The 23,514-nt window shown below is 42.5% G+C and overlaps 1 protein-coding gene across 6 annotated transcripts in view; it reads right to left on the bottom strand.

Moving 5' to 3' along the window:
- PTCH1 (patched 1) overlaps positions 1 to 19,703 on the bottom strand; it is an 86,528-nt gene extending 66,825 nt beyond the window's left edge. Inside the window, exons 1-2 of one of the 6 annotated variants that reach the window (XM_005304287.5) lie at positions 19,511 to 19,703; positions 9,769 to 9,961 (exon numbers count right to left, since the gene is read on the bottom strand). In XM_005304287.5, the coding sequence (XP_005304344.2) occupies positions 9,769 to 9,961; positions 19,511 to 19,579 (262 nt within the window). In that variant the 5' untranslated portion in view covers positions 19,580 to 19,703. Of the gene's footprint in view, positions 1 to 9,768; positions 9,962 to 11,545; positions 12,484 to 19,510 lie in introns of those variants that run through there. The other 5 variants (XM_005304286.5, XM_042854564.2, XM_065599415.1 and 2 more) reach the window with 5 other exon arrangements.
- Positions 19,704 to 23,514: the final 3,811 nt, after the last annotated feature.

Genomic DNA, 23,514 nt, shown 5'->3' with positions numbered 1-23,514 from the left:
TTCACAATAAGGTAAAGTGAAAAGTTTTGAGTGCCAACAATGGCCTCCTTTAATTTTGTTTAATTTTGTACATATTACAAACTTGTTTGACTAAATTAAGCAGCCCTATCCAAGCCACATCTTGCTCTCCAGCATCTCAGTTTCAATTGCTATTCTCTGCCAGTCCAAAGTATTAATTTATCTGTGCTCTTGCAGCTCCAAAAACCTGGCTATGCAGCCAAAAACACAAATAACACTACAACTACTGTGCTCATTTCAGAGCAGAGGGATTTCCCCCCCCCCTTTTTTTTTTTAAATGGGAGATGGACCACCCTGCTCTCGTGGCACAGAACACTGTTTACATTGCAATACTTGACTGTGTAATACATCTGGCATTTTTGGGCAGGATTCCTGAGCTAGGGGCCAGAAGCCCTTAAGCAATGATTTAAGGGGGGAAAAAAATCATACAAGTTAACAGTGCTCATTTCTAGTTTGTTGCACTTAGCTTTTGGTTATTGATGGAAAAGCACAAATGTATCTGCTCGGTAAACAAAGGAAGACTGTTTCTTTATCTTAATATTAAGGGATGAAGAACATGTTACAGTTCCAGGGCTCAATTGCAACTTCAGGTATTTGGGTGTGCACCACTGCACATGTGCCTTAAAATATCTGCTTTTGCATGTGCAAACTTGCACATGGACAATATACAGATGTTACAAATACACAATGATGACTTGTATATTTGAGATTGGAATGGAGCTCTAGTATAAATCTCTAAAACAACATCCCTGGTTCTCAGAGGGAGTCAACTTATGGTTCTCCTCATTCCTTCATCCACAATATATTTTACTCAAGAACTGGAAGAACTACATTTCCCCAAATTGCCAAACAAAAGTAAAAGTTGAAATGTTTATTTAAGATAACAAAATTAAAGTCCCCCCCCCATCAAAATGTGTATCTGTATATATATATATATATATATATATATATATATATATATATATATAAAAAGAGCATTTTATCATTTCCTTTTGCAAAATTTAGGATGGGTAAAGCAATCAAGGTGATATCTGAAGAATATCCACATTGCCAGAAAATAATAAACATAAACTTTACCTAAAATTTCCTATTAAAGGAAAGGTTTGTTATTTAAAAAACAAGGACTCACAAAGCCAAGAACAACAAGAAAAAATATCTTTCCCTTGATGCTTTATTTAAATCTACTTCTTGTGAGTGTAACTCCTATTTCTTTAAAAACAAACAAACCCAACACACTAAGCAATACACAATGGGCCAAATGTATCCTTGGTCTAACATTTATGGAGTAATTAGTTACACCAAAGATAAATATAGCCTATTCTAGCTAGGTTTCTTGATTAACATTATACTTAGAATAAAAAAATATCATAGACCACATTACATACATGTGGAGGGGAAAAAAAACATTATTTTTCCATACTTCATGGGTCAGAAGCTATCCAGATAGGAAGCAGCTATCTTAGTACACTATACATTTTCAATGTGGACAGTTCATTTTTAATAATTCTGACTTCTGCTAGCAGAGTATTGTCTAAGTAATCTGTTTCCTCAACGAGGCAGAGACAATTTACTTATGTAGCCTCTATTAACAATATTGGAAGTTGTGCATCTAAATCTTTCTAAACTTTGAGGGAGAGTAAGCTCCTTAAATATAGTGCTGTGAGTTTGTGATTAACGAGTTTTATTGTTTCTTCAGCTTTTCCAGATACAGTTACTAACAAACACTCATGGGGGAAAGACCTCCTGGGAAGGAAAAGATGGGGGGAGGAGGAGAGAGGGAGGAAAACCTATGAGATATGGGAGATGAATAAGGAAGATTAAGAAAATGCAATCTGTACCATCGTAGGTATTCAGAGATAGGGTGGACATATGGTATTATTTTCCATTTAAAATAAAGGACTGCCAGGTAAAACTAGGCTGTTCAATTTCTGTTCTCCAAATTCAAAAAGATCAAGCTTATTTAGCAATTTACATTCCTATACTATCACTTTTAGAGATGATATATTGTGCAAGGACAAGAAGACAAATTTTGCTGAATTTACAAGAAGAACCACCTAACAAGTAATAGTATTATAAGGTCTATCTCAAAAGCAACATTTTATCAAACCAAATTTTCTCAAATTCTGCCCAGTAAAGGGCACAAGGAAGAGAACACTCTTATGGGCATAGTGTAATCTGAATGAATAGTAATTTAAATGCATAACTCACAGTTGTGTTAACAGGAGTCATGCACATAAGCCCATAAGTGTCAAGTTGAGAACATACCCCAATAGATACTAAAATGAAAGCTGTTGCAGACAAGTTAAAGCTAGCATCCTAGTGGACAGCAGCTCCAGCAGGTCACAGAGAGGTCAGCTTTGAAGGAGAAATCCAAATGAAATATAAACATGGCATTGTGGAAACCAGACAAATCTCCCATAGCTTCGTCCAGCCAGCACTAATCTAGGCATCAGCTGTGGAGCATAATCTAAACAAACAGATCAGTCGGTTCATACATCTGGAAGCTGTCATATTTTGGAGCCTCCTAACAGTTATGTATAACTGAAACATCCAGTTGAATATGCTAGCTTTTAAACCTGTTGAAGGGTCAAAAATTGTTACATGCAGACACTATATTCTGGGAAGCCACCACAGACATTGTTTGATAACAGGGACTGGATTCTCTCCTGTCATTGAAAAACCCATTGAAATAGATGAAGCAGAGCTGGGGGAATGAAAACCTCACAAGGAGCTGTAGAGTTTTCCTTGAACAACCCTCTTTGCTGAAAGGGACTTGGGGAGCCAGGAATTTTAGAGGCTTCTCCCTCTCCCAACCCTCTGGATGTCAAAGATCCATGAGGAAGGGAAAACCTGTCTGCACAGAGACAAAAGCCATCTAACAAGTATGGCTTCTGCTCCTTTCACACCCTCCTATCCGGCACCACAACTCCAGCAGGAGCTGTACTTCCAATAGCTAGGTTTCCCCTGTGGCTGATCAGCAGCAGTTGCAAAGGGGACCCAAAGGAAAGCACACAGCTTTGATCTATATTACTTTACACTTGGATTTCTGCATTGAAATCCCTGGGCTCTACAAGGAACAGTGCTGCAGAAAGTCCCCTCCCATCCTTTTCACCATCATCAGAACTCAACAAGGTACAGGAATTCACAGGAGGAGCACAGGAGGATGGAGGGGATAAATGGTGCAATGGAGGCCACACTCCTCCCCAAACTGACACACACACACATTCTAAGAGGAAATAGGGGAGACCCCCCGCCCTGTCTAGATCCACTGGGGACAATCTGGTCCAGAGATTAATCAGAGTGTGCAATGTATAGAAATAACAATAATAAAGACATTTTCACTGACTTCAAACCAATAAAATGTCCTTAAATTTTAAACAAGCAAACCAAAACGGTACTAATGTTTCAGTGTATTTAGAACTCATGAGGGGTACAAATTGATTGCTCTGGAAACTGAGATCCTCTGGCATCCATAGAACAGTTACAGCGCAAGCAGTGGCAATACAGTCTGTATTTATCTGATACAATTTTGTATAAATCATGGGTGAAATCCTGGTGCACTGAAGTCACTGGCTGCACTTGGGTGAAATCCTGGCTGCAGTGAGAATTTTGCCATTGACTACAATGGGGCCAGGTTTCAGCCTTATCTTAGAAATGATGTAAATAGTGGCCACGTGTGGTATTTTCAATACTCCCAGACTGAAAGATTAAGAAGTAATTTAAAATTCCTCTTCCAAATTTTTTGACATACAAACTTCCCCACTCTGTCTCACAACTGAGCATCAATCCTGGCCTGAAATTACCATACCTAGAGGAAGAGTGTGGTTCAGTCTCCATGTCTATCTAACCCCTGGCTGCTCTACTAACGAGTCTAACATGGGTTCAACTGTGTTGTTGGTGGTTTTAATGATGTGGGCTCCTGTCCACCAAGAACTGGACTGAGACCACCAGTGATCTCTTATTTAACATATGAGCTTTAAGAAGAGGCTACAGACATATTTCCAATAAACAAAACCTTTATGAATTTTCACTTAACACTTAAATATTATAGAACAGTTAGTTCAAATAAAAACACAGAAGTTAGTCACCACTCATTTTAGCACTTAAAATGAAATTGATATGTATGTATTATGTATTAAAAATTGCTCTTGACCTTCAAACTAGAAACAAACTGAATCATTCTTCAATTTTGACGACAGTTAACTTTTAAAAGAATAAAATTCTGTTTCCATTAACATAACAGCCTAATAAATTTATATTGACTACATTCCCAATATTATTGTCCCTGGGCTAGCACATGATATTTTTACTACTACTTCTACTTTTGCTAGACATAACAGTAAAACCCCATTTATCCAAACAAAACGGGAGACATGAAGTTTATTCCGATAAATAACAGTGCACATTATGCATGCTGCAGTAAACATCCCAATGCAAGATACTGGAAGTTTACAGATAAGTAAGCGCCTATGCTGAATTACTTCCTTTCCTGCCATCTGATCTTTACCACTCTCTATTAGATTGGTACCACTCTTCGCTACCAAACCAGTTACATTAATTCAAATATTTCTTACAAGTCCTTATTATAACCAATAGCTAGTTATTTATCAAACAAACAAACAAAGTGAACTACTAAAAGAGTCTTTTGTGCTCCCTTACAGCTAAATCTTCCTTCTTCCTTCTGCTGGGTGGAAAGGTTCAAATGGTCATAAATTGTGACTGGGGAAGATTCCTTATGTCAGAGCATGGCATTGGGATTCAGCAATAGAGCAAATTCTGCTCTTCCACTCATCTACCTTTTTCCAATGCAGTATTGCAAAAGTAGGCACAGCTAAGACCATGAAAGGAGGTCCCAACACTGTTCAAGTCCACACAAGATGAGGTTCTGGTACTGTGGAGAAACTTGAAGCAGAAACATACAAGTTGCAACAGTTCTGTCTGGGCCAATTCATGCTGTCTTTATTCAAGCAAAACACATTGATTTGGCCCACTGAGAGGAGTGTGTTCTTTAGTAGTAGCAGACCCATTGAGGTCTATCACATTATCACCTTCCTTTGTCCCTCCAGAAGGGGTAGTTTAAAGTTAGCTGTCCTATGCAGCATTTGAGGAAGCACCTCCATTTAGGGAAACTAGTCTGCTTCATTCATTTTGCTTCCTCCTCTTAACCCCACTCCTGAGCTGCACAGGTAGATTAATTGCCTACTACTTTACAGTATCAAAGGATGAGGTGACCTCATTGTAGAATTTACGGATAACTTATTTTGATTAATACATTTTGTTTAACACTGTAGACAGCGGGGACCTTACCATACAAGCTATTTCTATCCAACTGCACAGAACATTTCTTCAGTTGTGGTTAGCATGTGCTTTATTTGTTCCAGGTACTGAAGATGAGCTTTCCACATGGCTGCTGAGACATCCCTCCCCCTTGCTTCCAACCTCCCTGGGGAAAAAGAGTTCTGCCTATTTCACACAGTTGGTCCTCAAAGGGCTGTTGCTGCAAATAACCACTTGCCATGTGAAAGAAGAGGAGGAACTGCCGCACCTCCTTTCCTGGATGGCAGGATCTCTGGCTTGGAGTCTTTACATTGAATTTTGATGCCTTTTTCTTAATCTCCTGATTGGAGGATACGAAAAAGGGGACAAGTGATAAGAAAAAGGAAGAAAGGTGAGAATGCAGTGCAAGGACGGTAGAATGAGGTGGCAGGGAGAAGGGGACAAGCCTCTCTCCCCTTATGATCTGCAACAACCCTCACCAGTAGCCATATTACAAGTGTCATGTGTCAGAGCCTTTATTTGGGGATGAACCCACATATTTGCTATGGGATATAGAGGCCAGACCTCTGCTATCGATCTCTTCACTGATTTAGGTTCTTATGGGGGGGTGCCCAATCATAGTGGATCTGGGTACCTTGTTGTGTATGAGCACATGGTGCATAGTCAATAGAGATATTTCACAATAAAATGCAGTTGGATCTATGACCCTATCTATATCCAACAAGATTCATCCACAGAGGAAATGAATGCAAAACCCTTTCTGCACTTGTGGATGTTGTGTGCTGTAAGGAGCAAACTGAACAATCACCACATTTCCAGCATGCACAGCCCCACAGCAGGTCATGATCAGACAGATCCATCTGCAAACAGACCTGTGTCCTTAAGATGCCATGCCAAGGCTTTTGTTTGCCAAACTGGCTAAAATTGGGCTTTGTGGCCTATATAATAATAATTATTAATAATAAATCTGAGGTTGTGAATCTTTCTGATGAGGGAAAGTCCTAGTCAGTGCTCAGTCTTGGAAGAACCTGAAATGTTGGAGAAAGGAGTTTGGGGATCAAATTAAAGGTAGTGTGACTGTGGGACATACAGGAACAATTTAAATATTCTGGACAACAGCAGCAAGGGGATGGATTAAAAAGATGTTCCTCTAAGACATTGTTGCTGCCAAGAAGTGATTCAGGGGAAAGCCACTTGGTACCAGTATGCACACCAAAGGCCAAGTGTGTTGGCACAAATTGTGAAGTAGGGAGTCTAGTAAGAGAAAATTGCAAGAATGAAGAGCTTTAAGAGCTGTTTCTTTTTCTCTCTTTCTCTTTTGAGAACTTGCCCACCAGGTGGGTTTTTGCAGCTCTTAAATAAATACTTCAGATGTAATAGCTTTAAATATACACTTCTCGTCTTTTATTTTGGACTCTGGATGATCTTAGAACTCAGTCAAACTTCATTCTAACTACTTATAATTAATTCTGAGTTAGGATTTTTTAGGTTCATAGTTTACTCCTACTAAGCTTCAGGGGTGTAGTACCTTCCATGTTCCTGGTATTCATTACATACAACAAGTTGGTCTCTAATGTAAATACTGACAGTTCCTTGAGAGGTGATAATTTTTAAACATTTGAACAAAATAAAACATTTTATTGCAACTGCAATGGAAATGTATTTTACATAATTAGCTGTATTTAACCAATATTGCTCTGCATATTCAAATGATCTTATTAAACAAAGTGTAAAAAGCAGAATAAAATATCTAGTCTAATAAACAGATCAGTTTACAACTTGTTGTAAAGAGTTTTCTTAAGACCTTAGGACCAGAAAATTGTGCCTTCTTTTGTTTTAGTATAGTACCTAGCACACTGGGGTCTATAAATAATACTATAGGTAGGTTAGGAATTAGGACTGCATGCACATGCATGTGCGCACACACACACAGAGTGAAATTGGTGTTTTAGCGTCACTTTCCAGCACTTATGCACAGAAGGAACATCATTCTCCAAACTACCTCTCCCCATACTTCTCCCCACTCCAGCTCCTCACTCTGCACTCTATTCTGTTTATACTTTTAACCACAAAAATATGCAACTGCTATTCATTTGGTTTATTTGTATAGCACACATGTTTGTGACCAGAACATTTATACAGTCTCTATTGAGAAAACATACAATTTAGTCAAACTTTTCTATTGATGGCCTTACAATGGCAGTCTGGGAGGACTGGGAGTTAATTTAATTTAAATTAAGAATATGCTCTTTCATCTTAATTAACTACCCTTTTCTGTAATCTAAGAATGCAGAGGTTTCCAAATTCAGAGTTTTAATAATATTTCACTGATATGAAAACTAAACTCAATAAAAGTGAAATTAGACAGGTCAACTCTGTACAGCCAACTGTATTATGAATTAATATAGGCTACACAAATTCTGAGTACTATTAAGTTAGTTTTTGTATTTGGGAAAATATTTTTTCCATGCAGCACTAATGGCATGAAAAGAGGTCAAAGCAGTGACTAAATCAAATAGCTATTTTGTAAATCATATTTTTTTCTAGAAAACCATGTTTCCATTATTGGTCATACAGGAACTGCCAGTGCAGTAATCAGGGAGTTTCTTGGTATTAAACTGACAGGAAAAACAGGTGGCATGAGATGGAACCACCATTCCTGGTAGCTGGCTATTAGTTATACGATAATTAAGATACTAAATCACTGTATAATATTGCAAACCAACATTATCAATGAAGTTTCCATCAGGAGGCAGAAACAAAGGAGTGAAGAGACGATTTTGAAACATTTCATTTAAAACGCCGCAAGAGAATCTTGCAAAGAGTTAAGATACAAAACAATGTTGAAAAAATATTCAAACCCTATTCATGAAAGTAGTAATTAGGGTAAACAGTTCTCTTAATGGACTACATTCATATCACAGCTTCTGAATGCACATCTCTAACTTTGGACACAATCCTGCTGTGCTCCTACTCAGCATGTCTGAATAGGGATTGCAGGATGGTCCCACTGTACTTAGAACTATTCTACTACTGTACAAAGACTATTCAGTTATCAACAAGTTCTTATCTTAAAAACAAACAAAAAAGCTCACAAAATGCTGAATGGGTTTGCCACTGGAGTCAATGGGAATAGAATTGCCATGCTCTCCATCCATAAAGCAAGACAGACTACTCCCATGGTCTGTTGATCCCTTTCCTTTCACTCAGTACTGCTTTCTCAACACACACAGGGCCATTCAGTAGTGGTTACTTATGCAGTGCTCCATGTTATTTTTTATGAGCCAGATACTGCTATAAGCTGCTTTAATTTAAATCCAGAGTAACTATTGTGGTCAATGAGTTAGTTGGGATTTACACCAACATAACCGAGGGCAGAATTTAAACCTAATCTAATACTGTTTTATCAACAACAAAAAAATGGGCTTGATTTTCCCCTCCCTGAAAATGGTGTAAATCCAGACATCCCTTGGAGTGACATGGTGGTAAAACCCATTAAACCTGAGAAAAGACTCAGGCCACAAGGGCCTGCAATGGGGGCTTTGGGTGCACAAGGACTGAAGGATGGGGCCCCCTTTAAAGCCTACATTTTTTAAATAATGTACTAAACTGTACAAAATGGCTTAACCTTTAGCAAATTCATCTAGGTAGCATTTCTACCCTGCTGATTAAACATGCTAGTGCAATGCAGATTAACCACCGGTGCAAAAACTCCGCTTGACTGAATTTGCTAGTCTCCTGCTTAAAAAGAACCCAACAACCTGGTTTTAATCTAAAAAAATTACCCCTCTCCCCAGCAGAGCTGGGCTCCCACCCGCTCGGGGACATTAATCTGCTTTGCAAACAATCCAACATGCGTTCCAGTCTGGGCTTCACTCTTTTTTTTTTTTTAACCTTGAGACAAATGTTTTTCCCCGCAGTTGAAAGCTGTCCAAAAAAACAGGACCACACACACAGCCCCGCCGCGCAGCGCTGCTCGCGTCCCTCTGCGGCTGGGGAGGGCGCACACACTCCCAAAATGGCGGAGGGGAGGGCTGCTCACCGGACAGACTTTCCTTTCATGCTATTACAGCTGGGGAGGGGGGGCCTCACCACCACCACAAAACAAATAAACCCCAAACAACACCCCCACCAGCACTGATCCCCCCTCCCTGCAGACAGACACACACGGAGGTGGTACATCCCCCTGTCTGTCCCTCCACCCAACACGCACGCTCCTTCTCAAAACCAGCTAGCAAAACACGATCCACCAGAACAGATTACAGCACACTCTTTGTAGGTTTCACCTGGCTTCCACCCAAACTACTAAGCAATCCACAATTCCCCTCGCTGTGAGGAAGGTGGGGAGGGGGGTTAGGTACATACTGGTATATATCTGCATCAGTCAGTCCCTGAAAATGTAAGAAGTGGAGTGGGATGGAGGACAGAATGGGTAAAAGGAAGAAAGTCACAAGAATAATGATCAAGTCTTACCTTCTACCCAGAGCTCCTCCACGTTGGTTTCGAGATTAGCTGCCCTTAATCCTACAGCGAAAGCCCCAAATATAAGGAGGCCAACAACCAAAAACTTTCCGCAGTTTTTTTGAATGTAACAGCCCAGTTTAAATAATAGTCTCTGAAACTTCGCTCTTAGCCACAACGGTGCTTTTCTTCCAGTAGCCTTCCCCTGCAAGGCAAGAAAAGGTTAGCAGTTAAACTCCTGGAAAAAACCACACACCCTCAACGCACATACCTTTTGGGGACTGGAGGGCGACCAGAAGCAAAACAATTATTAATGCATAAAGGTAAGTAGCCTCACAGTGTCCAATTGATTGGGAACAATAATATGACAGACTGTGCCATTAGAAAGACATCTCTGCTAAAGGTTTTACTCCATGACCCTGTTGAGCATCTCACATGCACGTACGCAGTTGTATGGACAGATGTATATTTGCTGCTAATTCTCCTATTCATAAATCAATGCACAGTTTGGGGATTACATCACTGCTTGAGATCCGTAAAAATGATACAGACAGTGCATGCTCCCTGGTCTGAGTAACTGATCACAGCCTTCTTGTAATGAAGTCACCGCTATCAATTCAATTTGCAAAAATTCATTCATGCTAGCAAGATTTACAACACTAGGGGAGAAATAATCAATGCAGATGAATCGCAACAGGCATGCCAAGAAAAAAAAATCCCTTTCCTGTTCTTGTTACATCTCTACAGGGCTGATCGGGGGCTGCTGGTGAGGGAACGCTACTGTGTAACAATTTGTTGCCGTGTCCCTGATTCCCAGCTCTCGGCACCAACTCTGTAGTAAATGCATGTTCCACGTGGTTAGCAATGCTGTAAGATCATAAGCTTAATAGTAATTCATTTCCATAGAGTTTGGAGACGCTGTGTGATCTGAATTAGGAAGTAGAGCAGCCATCTGTAAGCTACGACAATATTTGTGAACGGAAGAGGGCAGCCACATGGATTTTTCCCCCTTTCCCTTTACTGCAAAGCCTAAAAATCTGCTCCCTGGAATGAAACGATCTCTGAAGAAAGGCAATGGCTCGATGTTGTTTACTTTGAACATTTTTTCCCTTGCAAAAGTAACACGCGGGATTTGTGCTTGCGTGTGTGTGCGTATGCCAGAGTCAAGTTTCCATAAAATTCCTACACGTGGAGCATTTTAATATTAAAAATAAAAGCAACGATCCAGGGGAACTCTTATCTGACTTGCACGGCAGATTTAAGGTGGCAATTTGTTTACAACTTTCATTTTTCCTCCAGCCGCTGGGGGTAAACATTACACACTTTCTCTACTACAGGATTTCTCTCTTAACGAAGTCGCCACTCCACACTTATTGGAAGACGTAACAAAGCAAAACTTCGGCCAAAAAAAAAAGGGGGGGGGAACCATTGAAACATTTTCCCTGTTACAGCCTGGTGTTACAGAAGTTGAACGACACTATAGCGGGATGGAGAGAAGCAAAGGAAAGAAAGAGGCAAGAGACTAGGGAGAGAGAGGAGAGTGACCCACAGGCAAAAAAACCGTGGAACTGTCCCGGGTAAGTTTAATGAGAGGAATCAAAAGCACAAACACACACCAGGGAAACGGTGTACAAGACGGGAGGGAGGGAAAGGAGGGCACGGGACTCACAGGAGTTGTTCCCCCTTACTCCCAGCGTTTTATTGGGGGCTGTTTCATTTTCATCTCCCTTTTCCACCCCGGAGAAAGTACCCTCACCTCCCCCAAAAATCTGGAAAGAGATTAATGCACCTTTGAAATCTGCTCCAAGGCAAAAGCTGCATCGCAGTAGCTTGGCCGCTGCAGATACTCCAGATCCGGTGCCGCGGCGCGTCTGTTCCCTCCGGTCCTTCTCCGCCTTCTGCTACAGCTTCTCCCCGGCCGATCGAGGTCTCTGCAGCAGCCACCGCCACCAGCACCGCTGCTGCTCTCCGGCTCCGAAACGTTAACAGCCGAGGCCATGTTGCCGCCGCCGGGACGGGGCTGCTGCCTCTGCTGCTGCTGTTGTTTTGGCGACCCACGGGCTGGGTCCTCTGTGATTCCCCGCAGCGCGCTGCTGCTTTGGGGCGATCCAGGGGGACAGGAGGGTTGCTGGGCTGCTGGCGCTTCTTTCCGCAGGCTGCTGCTGACAGACCACCTCTTCATACCGTGTTTGCTGCTGCTCCTCTTGCTGCTCCGGGCGAGTCAGACCCTGCGCCTTCCATTGCAACATTTCGCGATGATCCGGAGCTTTCTGGCGCTACCGCTTCCCACATCCAGTGCGTCTGCGAGTGGAGTGAGTGATTTGCCTTCCCCCCTTCGTTCCTCCGGCTTTAACTTTCTACTGCTCCTTTTGCAGCTTAAAGAAACCAGCCTCCCCCTTCCCCCTCTTGTCTTCCTCTGTGAACGCAAAGCAAAGGAGGGCTGGAGCTTTTCTTGCTCTCAGTGGTGCTGCTGGTGTGGAGCGGCTGGCTGCTGCTCTGTCTCGACGCGCTGTACCATTCTGTCTCAGCGCAGAGCTGTCTCTGACTCCCGGGGCTTTTGGGACTCCAGCCTCTCTCTCTCTCTGTATGTGTGTGTGTGTCTCTCTCTCCCTCTGTGTGTGTGCAGCAGCAAGCAGCAGCTCCTTGATTCAATAGATGAGATGAAGAAGAAAAAAAGAACTCTCTCCATTTGGATAAAGAGGAGGAGGAGTGAAACGGGGGGGGGGGGGAGAGAAAGAGAGAGGAGAGAGAAAAAGACTTGAAATCCCGCCCCTGGGGCTGTCAGATGGCTTGGGTTTCTGGGATTCGATTGGCTCAAGGAGGGCAGAAATTACTCAGCAAACATGACTATTATTAGCTGCTTAGCAACAGCTCACCAAAGTAGAGAGACCACCCAGGCAGGCAACCCTTGTGTGTGCATCTCCAGCTTCAGGGGGAGCCTTAAAGAGATCCAGCCTTCTTTGCATGCAATACTTCCATTAAGGAATGCCTTCCCCCTTTCTTCTTCCTTTTCTTTGCAAGAAAGCTTTTATTTTTGACGAGACGTTTTTAGACAAACACACACAGAGAATTTCCTTGCGATCAACATTCAAAAATACATTTTGCTTAAAAAAAAAGTACTGCACGATTTCTGAAGTCCTTAAAAGAAAATCCTTTTAGAGGCACCTTGGCCTCAAGCTGCAACAAATACTGGGAGGTCCAAGTTGAATTCCCAGGCTTGCACAGATAATGACAGGGTGGTGGATACTGCGGTAGAAAGTGCCAGATTTCTCTTTTCTTTCTTAACTAAAGAGAAGACTTAGTTCCTTGCTAGAAAACAACCACTTACAATAAGAAAAAAACACCGAAAACGTAATACTTAAATAAGGGATTTTAAACTGTGCAGTAGCTAGCTTGCTTCAATTTAGTGTTCACTCTTTCACTGAAAGCTTAGGAAAGTCAATTTAATCCATTTTAAATGTAAAATTAATAAGATATAAAACCTGGCAACTGCTAAATACTTTTTTTACACTAAATGAATCGTTAGATTGTTTAATTTTTTGGCATCCGCTTTCCACGTTTCTGTTTATTTAAAATCAGCCATTCATTGATTTTTTTAAAAATGTTATATACGTTATATGTACAATGCCAACTCTACAGAATATATAGGCTTCGATGTTGAATTCATCGAAAACAATTGTGTTGTCTTTTAATTGTTTATACTAATAAACCTCGATGTTTTAGCTAATGTCAGAGATTGGTTTCCATGTACTGGCAAGACAAAATTCTAGTATAGTGGTAGTATTGACTTAATTTCATGATGCATTTAAAGGATCAACTCCTCTTGAATTGCACAGATTCAGCGCTTGGTCTTTTCACTCTTCACTCACGCAGACTTCCTAGTCCCACTGAAGTTAGTGGGAGCTTTGCGTGTGTAAGGAGGACAAGATCGAGCCTTAAAGCACTTTCCCCTTGCAAGGCTACATTTAATTGTAGTTGGATAAACCACAAGCTGCTTTTGGTGGCCTCAAGTATGGAAGTAGCGGGAGTTTGTTGACTGTGAAATGAGGAGTGTTGCTTTAAGGTGCACACGGTGTGTGTTCATTGAAAAAACAACAATCCTACTTTGAAAGAAAGGGGGAGGGGCGAGGAGGCGGGCCCCGAGCTTTCACGTGACAGGCGGGCTCCGGGCGCGCGGGGCTGGGCTTTCAGTCACAGTACGGCGAGTATGGGGAGCTGCTGCTGTGGGCAGCCACAGTGCATAGAGCTGGCAGCGAATGCAAAAAGCAGGTACGAGGCTATGCTGTGACGGAGCCAGTCAGGTCCGGGGGGAGATCAGCCCTTTAAAGCTGGGGAGGGAAATCAGTGCTCACCCCCTAGTTTTGAGCTACTGCACAGAGAAATGCCAGGCAAGCCATAGTACATTCCTAAAGGAGGTCTCCCCCTTTACGTTATCCAATACCATGCCGGGCTGACTACTACTGGCCAATAGCGAGGGGAAAGGAGACCTTTCCATTCAACTCTGCACAACATCGTGGGGATAGTCACGGGCTGCTGGCAGAGACAGACCCCATTGAGTTATGCGCACAGCTCGCACACCAGAGACAAGGGGGTTCTTCTACGCAGTAGAGGTGATTCTTTAGCTGAGGGTTTCCGCTCTTGGGGGTCTGGCCTGGTGCACAGATGTTAACAGATGTCTGACAAGCTGGGCGCCCAAGTCCTCCTGCAAAATGCATGTTACGTTTTGCAAAGAGGTGTTCACCAAGCACATGCCAGGCAGCTCTTGCTTGGGGACGATATTTTAGACTGAGTACGAACCCGGGGGAGATCTAACTGGAAAACGCGCTAAATTTAACTGCCTGCGAGATATAAATAAAGGAAAGGGGGTAAAACACGTTTTGTGGAAAAAATACAAACAAGTGAACAAAGCAAAAGCAATTGAGCTAAATAAGATGGCAACAGAACTGGCTAGACACTTACTCAATTATAAAACCGAAAGCATGCGCAGTATAAGGAAAATCTGTTAGTCTAGTGAATATAGGTATTGCAGTAAAATTAAGTAATAGCATTTAGTTGACAGGGGATTCCAAGGTCCTAACAGTCATTTGGTGATGTCACCAACATTTTGTTCTCAACTTTTACTAATCTACTGTTGGTGTAAGGTCTGGAGGTGCTGAGAACTTTTGAAAATCCGACCATGACTATATTATTGTACACACTAGATTGTACATCGCCCAACTTCACGGGGGCAGGGGTACATAAACTAGAAACAACCCATTTCAGGTGGAAACGGATATATCCATTATATAGTTGATTATCTATTGCTCAGCAGTTACAGATTGAGAAAGTTAACTGTCCCCGTCTAATTAGAAATCAATAAATTGATGTATCAGTATAGCTACCATTCAGCCTGTGTAGTTTTGATGGGGAAGAAAAGTCCGGCATACAAGCGTTTTAGTTTAGTTTCACTTTAAAGAATAACATTCAGCTGGTTTAGATACATCAAACCCTCAGGTTTTCTCCTGTTGCCTCCTGTTTGATAGGCTAACGTTTCAGGATTTCGCACAATAGCCCCATGCTCATAAATTCTTGCTCCTGGTTCCAAATCTCAATTTGGAGACCCAAATTTAACTAGCACTATCTTAATCTCCTCTCTCTCCCTGTGGTCTGTTTTTTCATACACAAGAGATGAATTACTGCTGGGATCTAATTGTTTCTGTAATGTTTTTTAAAAAAGGAAGAAGTGTCAGTGTAAAAGTCTGTCTCAACTTGGGTGGTCAGAGCAGTGGCTGCCCCCAATTTGCCTCATTGCTGATGCATGCGATAATGTTGTTCCTAATCAATCTGCCCTTATTTACATTTGTAAGCATTGTTGGCTTTAATATGCATGCCCTGTGCATGTAACTGCGGCTCGACACCAGTTTTTTTTTTAACTTCCACAAATCACAAGGATCCCACAGATTTCATATAGAGCTGGCTTTATGGATGAAGGAAAGCCTGCTAAGATGTGTGTTGGGGAGGCACATCTAGTCTGAAATCCTTTACACCTTGCCTTCCCATATGCACGTTCACTCCAGACTTGTGTGGAAGAACCTCAGGACTTTGGATATATACGAATAACCTCCAGCTGGCCCTTCCTTTCTTACAATGCTCTAAATTTTATATAATCTTCAATTCAAAGAACTGAATTTTCAATATAAGCCCTAAGATGTCAGAGCTTTACAATTTCCCAAATAAATTGTATATCAGATCTAATATATGTTAGTAATGGGTAATAGATAATTCAATCGATTTTTTTGTGAGTTTTTCCAGCTTTTCAACCTCTTTTGGGCCACACCATCAAGAACATTGCACTCCCTATAGCATCCGGTTACACAGAAATGACACAAATAAAACACCTGCACTACAGATTGTTTGTTTGGATGTTATGAGACAGCGGAGCATTGGACTGCAGCAGAATAAAACCGACCTGTAATAAACTAAATTGCCTTTCGTTTTGTAGATTTTATTGGGTTTTGCCTCTCAGACACATAATCATGCTAGAGTATAGGTCTGTTTCTGGTCTGAAATCTCATATATTAGTGATAGGCTGGTTCTTGCAACGACTAAGGCTACGAAGGTAACATTTTACATCACCGAGCACATATATTAATTCATTTGATAAGCTTCCCTCTCCCTTTAAATAAACTCTTGTTTTTACAGCTTCCAGTTGAACATCTTCCCATTTGTTCTGACAGGCGAGTGGTTGAAACAGATGCAGTGTAAAGACATTCTGTAGGGAGACATTCTAAAAAGTGCCAGGGCTTGGGAAAGGACCAAGCAGCATGAATCAAACGCTGCTCTCCCCCACCCCCACCCTCATCCCCTCCTCAGGACTGTAAGAAAGGGAACTGCTCGAGCCAACTTGTCAAAACAATGCGGCTAATTACCCCTGATCTCCTTTAATGGAAAGCTGTTCCGCACGCCACAAAGGAGCAAATGAGGGATCTACAGCATAAACCCAGGAGCGCAGGCATTTCATCCGCAGAGAGCTGCGGAGAAATGTGCTACCAGAATCCCACAGACCTCTACATTCATCAAGATGCACAAGCAAGTTCAGCAGGGTGGGCGGCCCAAGCCCGTTGGGAGCTGGGAACCACACCAGCGGCAGTGGTAGCAACAGTCCCCTGGCTCTAAAGCCTGGAGGAAATCTCAGCTGTAGCAAACCTTGTCATCCTCTGAACCAGAGTCGTTTTCAGAACGGATTCTTTTTCTGGCAAAGTGTCCTGCCACTTGCGTGACTTTAATGTGCACAGAGGGGGGAAAGTTACACCGAACAGTTTGTAGCCATTCTGGACAGCATCGGGGCTCTGTAACTATATATCTCAAGCCTTGCATTTGGCAGAAGGCAGGCCATTCATTTTCATGATCTCTGCCATCGGGTCTTGCAGGAAAAAAACTGAGCTACACGATCCCTTTGACCCACTGCTGGAGCAACAAATTTATTAGAGATATAGGCGTGAGAAATGAAAAGGAAGTAAAACAATTCAGGCTCATTGTGTGTCTTTCTTTCATACTGCTAATCCGGTTTACACATCACGCCTACATGTCTCAATAGGGCTTTATACACTGTGGCAAAGGCAGAAGAAAATAAAAGGTGTGTGTGAGAGAGGAAGAGAGAGAGAGAGAGAAAAAAAATAAAGATAAAACAGGGAAACCAAGACATTTTAATTCAGAGTGGACTGCCTCGTCAGTTTTCCATCTACCGGCTCTTGAAAGCAAATAGATGTTTAAAGGACCTTCCCCCTAAATGCTGACTCCTGTTCAAATATATTGTCAGATTATAATCTAGCTACACAATGACTCTAATAGCCCTAACCAGAAATTAGATACACCTATCAGACTGGTGTTGAAATGATGTGAAAGACCCCCGATCTAGAATTGGTAAATGCTATTAGGCTAGAGGGTGGTAGATACCCACCTTAGCGCCAAACTTTATTTGTAATTATTCTGAAACACCGGACATTTTGCAGTCCATTTTCCAGAAATGGGGCCATGTTCTGCAGTGCATACTCAGGCAAAATCTTCTACCTATTCAATGTATTTAGAACATAGGTATATTATTGAATATACCATGTTATGTAAAATCTGCATATGTTGTGTGCAGTGGGGCAAAACATAAATAGTCCATTTTAATGCTATCTTGGATTATTGTCACTATCTTTTATTATGTCAATTACAAACTGGCACACATAGCCACAAGGGGTATGTGTTGTACTGGCTTCAGAGATTGGCTCCAGGGCTCCAATTTGCCTATTTCATTGGAGCTTAAGCTATCTTGTCATAGCCTTGTTGCCTTTTTCAGTGATATATTATATATAATAATATATGCATCCGAAGAAGTGAGGTTTTTACTCACGAAAGCTTATGCCCATATAAATCTGTTAGTCTTTAAGGTGCCACCAGACTCCTTGTTGTTATTATATATACAAGACACATAACTGATCCCAACACTCTAATCATAGGGTCAATGAATCCCTATTGTATAGTCTTATTTTTCAGCAATTTATAAATTGGCTATGAAAATGTATTCTGAGCTGTAAGTCTAAAATACAAAATCTCATGGCTGTAAGTAGTTTAAAAGAATCTACTTTGCCTTCATTAAGTAAAAGAAATGCAAAGAAACAGGGTCTTCTTTTGGTCACAGTTATGTTATCCAATAAATATTGGCTTCGTGGTTTACAATGCATGCTTGCATTCTGTGATGTAGGCTGTCTCAGTAACACAAAATAGGAAAATATGCAAGAGGCTGAGATTCAGAACGGACAGACTACGCCTCTACATGAATGACTTTCCGAAAGTGTTCTTACTAACAATCTTTACTTCAAAGGAGTAGCGAGGTTAATGCACAAAAAATGGCTAACTGAATTCCACAGACTAGATTTGACATCACAACCTCTCAAAAGGTTTGATGTGTGCTCCGAAATATATCAAAGAGTAAAAAACCTGGAACGAGTCCACTAACAAGATATCTCACTTAAACTCCCCCAACACCTGCAAAAGAAATTTAATGTCCTTAACTTCGCCCTTTCTGCAGTCCCATTCTGCAGTCCTCGTCCAGTCAAGACTCCCATTGGCTTTCCCCTGAGCAAGGAGTACAGGATCTGGTCACATATGAGCTGCACTCACTAGGCACTACAGAGGGTGAGAGCTTCACGAGCTAGGATTTCCTTATTCTCGTATGTTTTAAACTAGACCTTTAATATCTGATCTGAGCCTATGACAAGACTGCAGAGACATATTAGTTGATAGGAAAGCTCTTTTATTCGAACGTGGTGCCAAGCAATTATCATAATCTTAGCAGGAAAATAATCTCTCTCTCTCTCTCTCTCTCTCTCGCTCCCTCGCCTGTATTCAGTATCCCAGAGGGGACTGATAAACGGAAGCCAGGGTGGCGACCCTTCCAAGCGTGAAAATGGGATCTGAGAGACCCCCCTCCACGTGAAATATCACTGATCAATTCCATTACCACCACCTGGCTCAGGGAGAGTAACGATTTGAGGGACCCTCCTATCTCGAGCATTATAACAGCCAGCCACATAGACTCCCCTGCCACAGAGCTGCTTTCCTCCTTTTACAGAAGCCAGGTTGCTCCCTCGATTCCCTTCCTCTTTCTGCTTCCCCTTCTAAGCAGACCCCATCACAGTCAGACTGGTGCCATCTGCCATGATCTGACTGCCGAGAAGTAGGCACTTTCTTTCTAATGTTTTTTACTGGAAAGATCAGCTTTGCTTACCATCTTCCCCCTTCTCATGTGGAGCACCTCGCTGGGAGTTGGTGATCTGACGAGTTTTTTAAATTTCATTCAGAGCAGAGGCAGACTTTGAGGTTACATCAATTTTTTCCTTCTTTCTTTCTTTTCCTTGCCCCCCTCCTTTTTTTTTCTTTACAAAAGGAACTGAAAGTGTAAAAAAATAATCCTTCTAGGTTGCAGGCATTCTGCAGAGTGCTGGAAAGGCTCACAATTACATGCCTGTTTCTATTAAGCAGCTCCATCGTCCTCCATGTGGGTGGTCTGGCTCTCAATAGGCAGGACCTGTCAGGGTCACGTGATGAATCCGAAAACTTTACCCCTTTACAATAAACTCCAGGAAAGCAAAGTAAACTAAAGTAACGTGCTATCAGCAGAGCCCTCCTGGGTAAACAGGCAGCTCCCTGCTCCAGACCAGTTTAGCGCTCTGCGGCAAACTCAGGAGACGGTCACTTCCCATGTCTGAAATGGACAAAGAGGACACAGGATCCTCTCTCTCTGCGTTCCTTTTAGACCAGTTCAGATCTTACGGACCATAGAGATATTATTTAATCTTGTAAGTAGCCCGAGTTAGTTTCCTCCTCATCCTCAGGGTTTTCAGTTGAGAAGGAGGTAAGATGTGAGAGGTGCCAGGTGTTGGAATGCAGTCCCCCTTGTTAAAATAAATACATGGTTTAATGTATATGAAGAGAAAAGGGAATGAGAGTTTTCCTCTGGTTAAATGTTTACCATTCCGCACTGCGCTGGGTTTAAAAATGTTTGGTCATGCAAGATTTATGCCAATCCTTGACATTTTTGCTAGGGGTCATTAGGAAGTTATGTCTCCAAGGTGGTAAAACAGCACAAAGTCAGATGGTTAACCCACGAGAAACATATCTGATTATTACTTTTATCAGAACAGAATACATCCAATGATATTTTAAAAAGTAAATTGTCTTGTCCATTCCCTATATGATATAAGCCCTGTAGATATTTACTGAGGATTTATAATGTTAAGATCTTGTGGTAGCTGTGTAATATTAAAAATATGGAAGTTGTTCTAAGTATCTCTCCAGTGTTACGGAGTGTTGCAGAGAATGAATGCAGATCTCTCATTGAAGATGTTTAACGTTTGGTTATGACAGATGTAAGATCTGTTTATTTTGACCAGCCACCACATTATACATTTAATTTGCTCACAAGAGCAGCGTTCTCATTACAAAATATGTACATAGATTGAAGTATTAAACATGGACACCCCAGACATATGAAACCTTCCTGGCCAACTGTCAAGATTTCTTTATATATGTGTTAAAATAGAAAATATGTTTTATACTTTTCATTGTGTTCAGTGATTGAATGAAATTTTTGAAGCTATAAATAATACTCTTCTAGTCTAGCAATCTACAAGCTCTATCACTCCTATTATAAAATGCCATTATTTTAGGTTAATTTGCATTTTAGGGTCAGTACCATGTGTGTAGTATTAACTATTTTGGAATTATATACAACAAGCTGGTAGGGAATATCCCTGTATCAGAAAGATTTAAATAACAGTTCTTTGCAGCTCATTTTTATAAAGCGAGACAGGTCACATAAATAATGAGCAACACAGACATTTTGCTCATGAAACAAATAATTTTTTTGTCACAAAAGAAGGCATCCACATTTATACTGTATTAGGGATCAAGAGGGGGGGAAGGACATGGAAGAAAAAGTCTAACAGCATTTTTGAAAGAGTAGATGAAAAATATACCACTAGCTACAGCCTTACCACAAGGATAAATAATGGAGTTAGGTGACCAAAGCAGAAGACAACATGATGGTACATAAATTCACTGACTCAGATTATAAAGCCAGAAGGGACCATAGTTATCATCTAGACAGACCTCCTGTATAACACAGGCCATGACTTAATTCCTGTTTGAACTGGAGCATATTTTTTAGAAAAAAATCCAAGCTTGGTTTTAAAATTTCCAGTGATGGAGAATCCACCACAACCCTTGTGTAAACATGTAGGCGTGGGTGGCCCTCCCTTGCTGTCAATCTCTGAGGGAGGCCATGCCTCTTGGCTGTCACGCCTCTGGAATAACAGTTTTAGACAAGGGGGAAGTTAGCAGTCTCGGGGCTCAATCCCTCCAGCAGAGTTGAGAAGCGAGTGGTCCAGGGGCCCAAGCCCTCAGACAGGGCAGGCACCAACAGTCTAAAGCCCAATCCTCAGGCAGGACAGAGCCAGGTATAGTCTGGGAACCAAGGCCCTCAGTCAGGATAGGGTATGAGCACACTCTAGGGCCCCAATCCTCAGGCAGGGAAGACCAGTGAATATTCCGGAGACCCCGGCCTGCACACAGGGCAGGGTACCAGCAGTCTAGGGCTCCAGCCCTCAGGCAGGACAGAGCAGGGAATAATAGTGGTTTGGGCTGGATGATCCTGGATTGCCTGGATTTTTCTGATTAGGGGTCATAGCTTGCCTTGCCCCAAGGTGTATCCCAGGTATGTTGTTTCCTGCCACCCAATCTGTCACTTTTTGGGGTTCGTGGTGAGACCTGCCCCTAAGGGTTCTCAACATGGCTGCTACCTGATTCAGGTGGCCCTCCCAGTGGTGACTGTTTGTTACCATGTCATCCAGGTATGCCGCGGCATACTCAACGTGGTGCCGCGGCATACTCAATGTGGTGCCGCGGCAGCTGGTCCATTCAGTTCTGGAACATTGTGGGGGCCCCATGGAGACAAAAGGGCATCCTGGTAAACTGGGAGAGCCCACTAGGGGTTGCGAAGGCTGTCTTTTCCTTCAAGCCAGCCTCCAGTGGGATCTGCCAGTACCCCTTTGTTAAATCAAGGGTGGTAATATATTGTCCCTCTCCCAGGCAGTCAAGGATGGCTGTGAAAGTCCTAGGGAAAGCCTCAATGAGACACCAGGTTTGCTTCAGCTGTTCCTCTGAGAGTGTATCCCCAAGCAGGGGTGTCTCGGGTTCTGTTTCCACTGGGGCCTGCGGCCCCAGTTTGGGTTCTGGGGGCTACGGGGTGATCAATAGCCCTTCTCTTTCCCGCCAGGGTTTCAGAAGATTAACATGGTAAATCTGGTGCTTCTTTTTCCGGTTGGGCTGTCGGACCTCATAGTTGACGGGTCCCGTCTGGCGGATCACCTCATATGGATCCTGACAGCAAGCTAGCAATTTTGATTCTTCAGAGGGGAGCAGTACAAGGACTCGATCTCCCAGTTTGAAGGTCTGCACTCATGTGCCCCAATTATCTCCTCTCGCCTGGGCTCCTTGGGTGGCTTGGAGGTTCTTTTTTGCAAGGGCCCTGGCCTGAGCCAGGCATTCTTGGAGCTGTAGTACATATTGGAAGCAGACCCCCAACCTGGGCTCAGGGGTTACTCCCCGTCTTCCTCATGAAGTCTAGCAATCCCTATAGCTGGCGGCCATATAACAGTTTGAATGGAGAAAATTTAGTGGAGACCTGCGGCACCTTCCAAATGGGAAGTAACAGAGAAGGAAGAAGCTGGACCCTGCAGCAAAGTTCTTCTGGGGGAAACTTCTGGAGCATGCTTTTTAATGTTTGGTTGAACTGCTCAACCAAACCATCGGCCTGCAGATAGTATATGGATGTCTAGAGTCTTTTGATCTCCAGGAGGCCGCAAACCTCTTGGAGGAGTTGGGATGTAAAATTCATGCCCTGGTCCATGAAGATCTCATGGGGCAGGCCTACCTGAGCGAAGATCTTTAGGAGTTCTGCTTCAATGACCCGGGTGGTGGCACTCGGGCCATGGCCTTGGGGAAGTGAGTGGCATAGCACACTATCACGAAGATGTATTGTTAAGCCCGTGGCACTCTTAGCAAGGGGCCCCACCAAGTCCGTGGCCACCCACTCAAAGGGCATGCCCACCAGTGGGAGGGGAACCAGGGAGGCTTTCGGTACCCCTGCAGGTGCCAACATTTGGCACTCCGGGCATGGGGCGCAGTAGTCTTTAATGTCCCGATGTACACCTGGCCAGAATAACCGGGCCA

The sequence above is a fragment of the Chrysemys picta genome, chromosome 6, assembly GCF_011386835.1.
Source record: "Chrysemys picta bellii isolate R12L10 chromosome 6, ASM1138683v2, whole genome shotgun sequence".
NCBI lineage: Eukaryota > Metazoa > Chordata > Testudines > Emydidae > Chrysemys > Chrysemys picta.
This window is presented reverse-complemented; position numbering and strand designations above follow the sequence as displayed.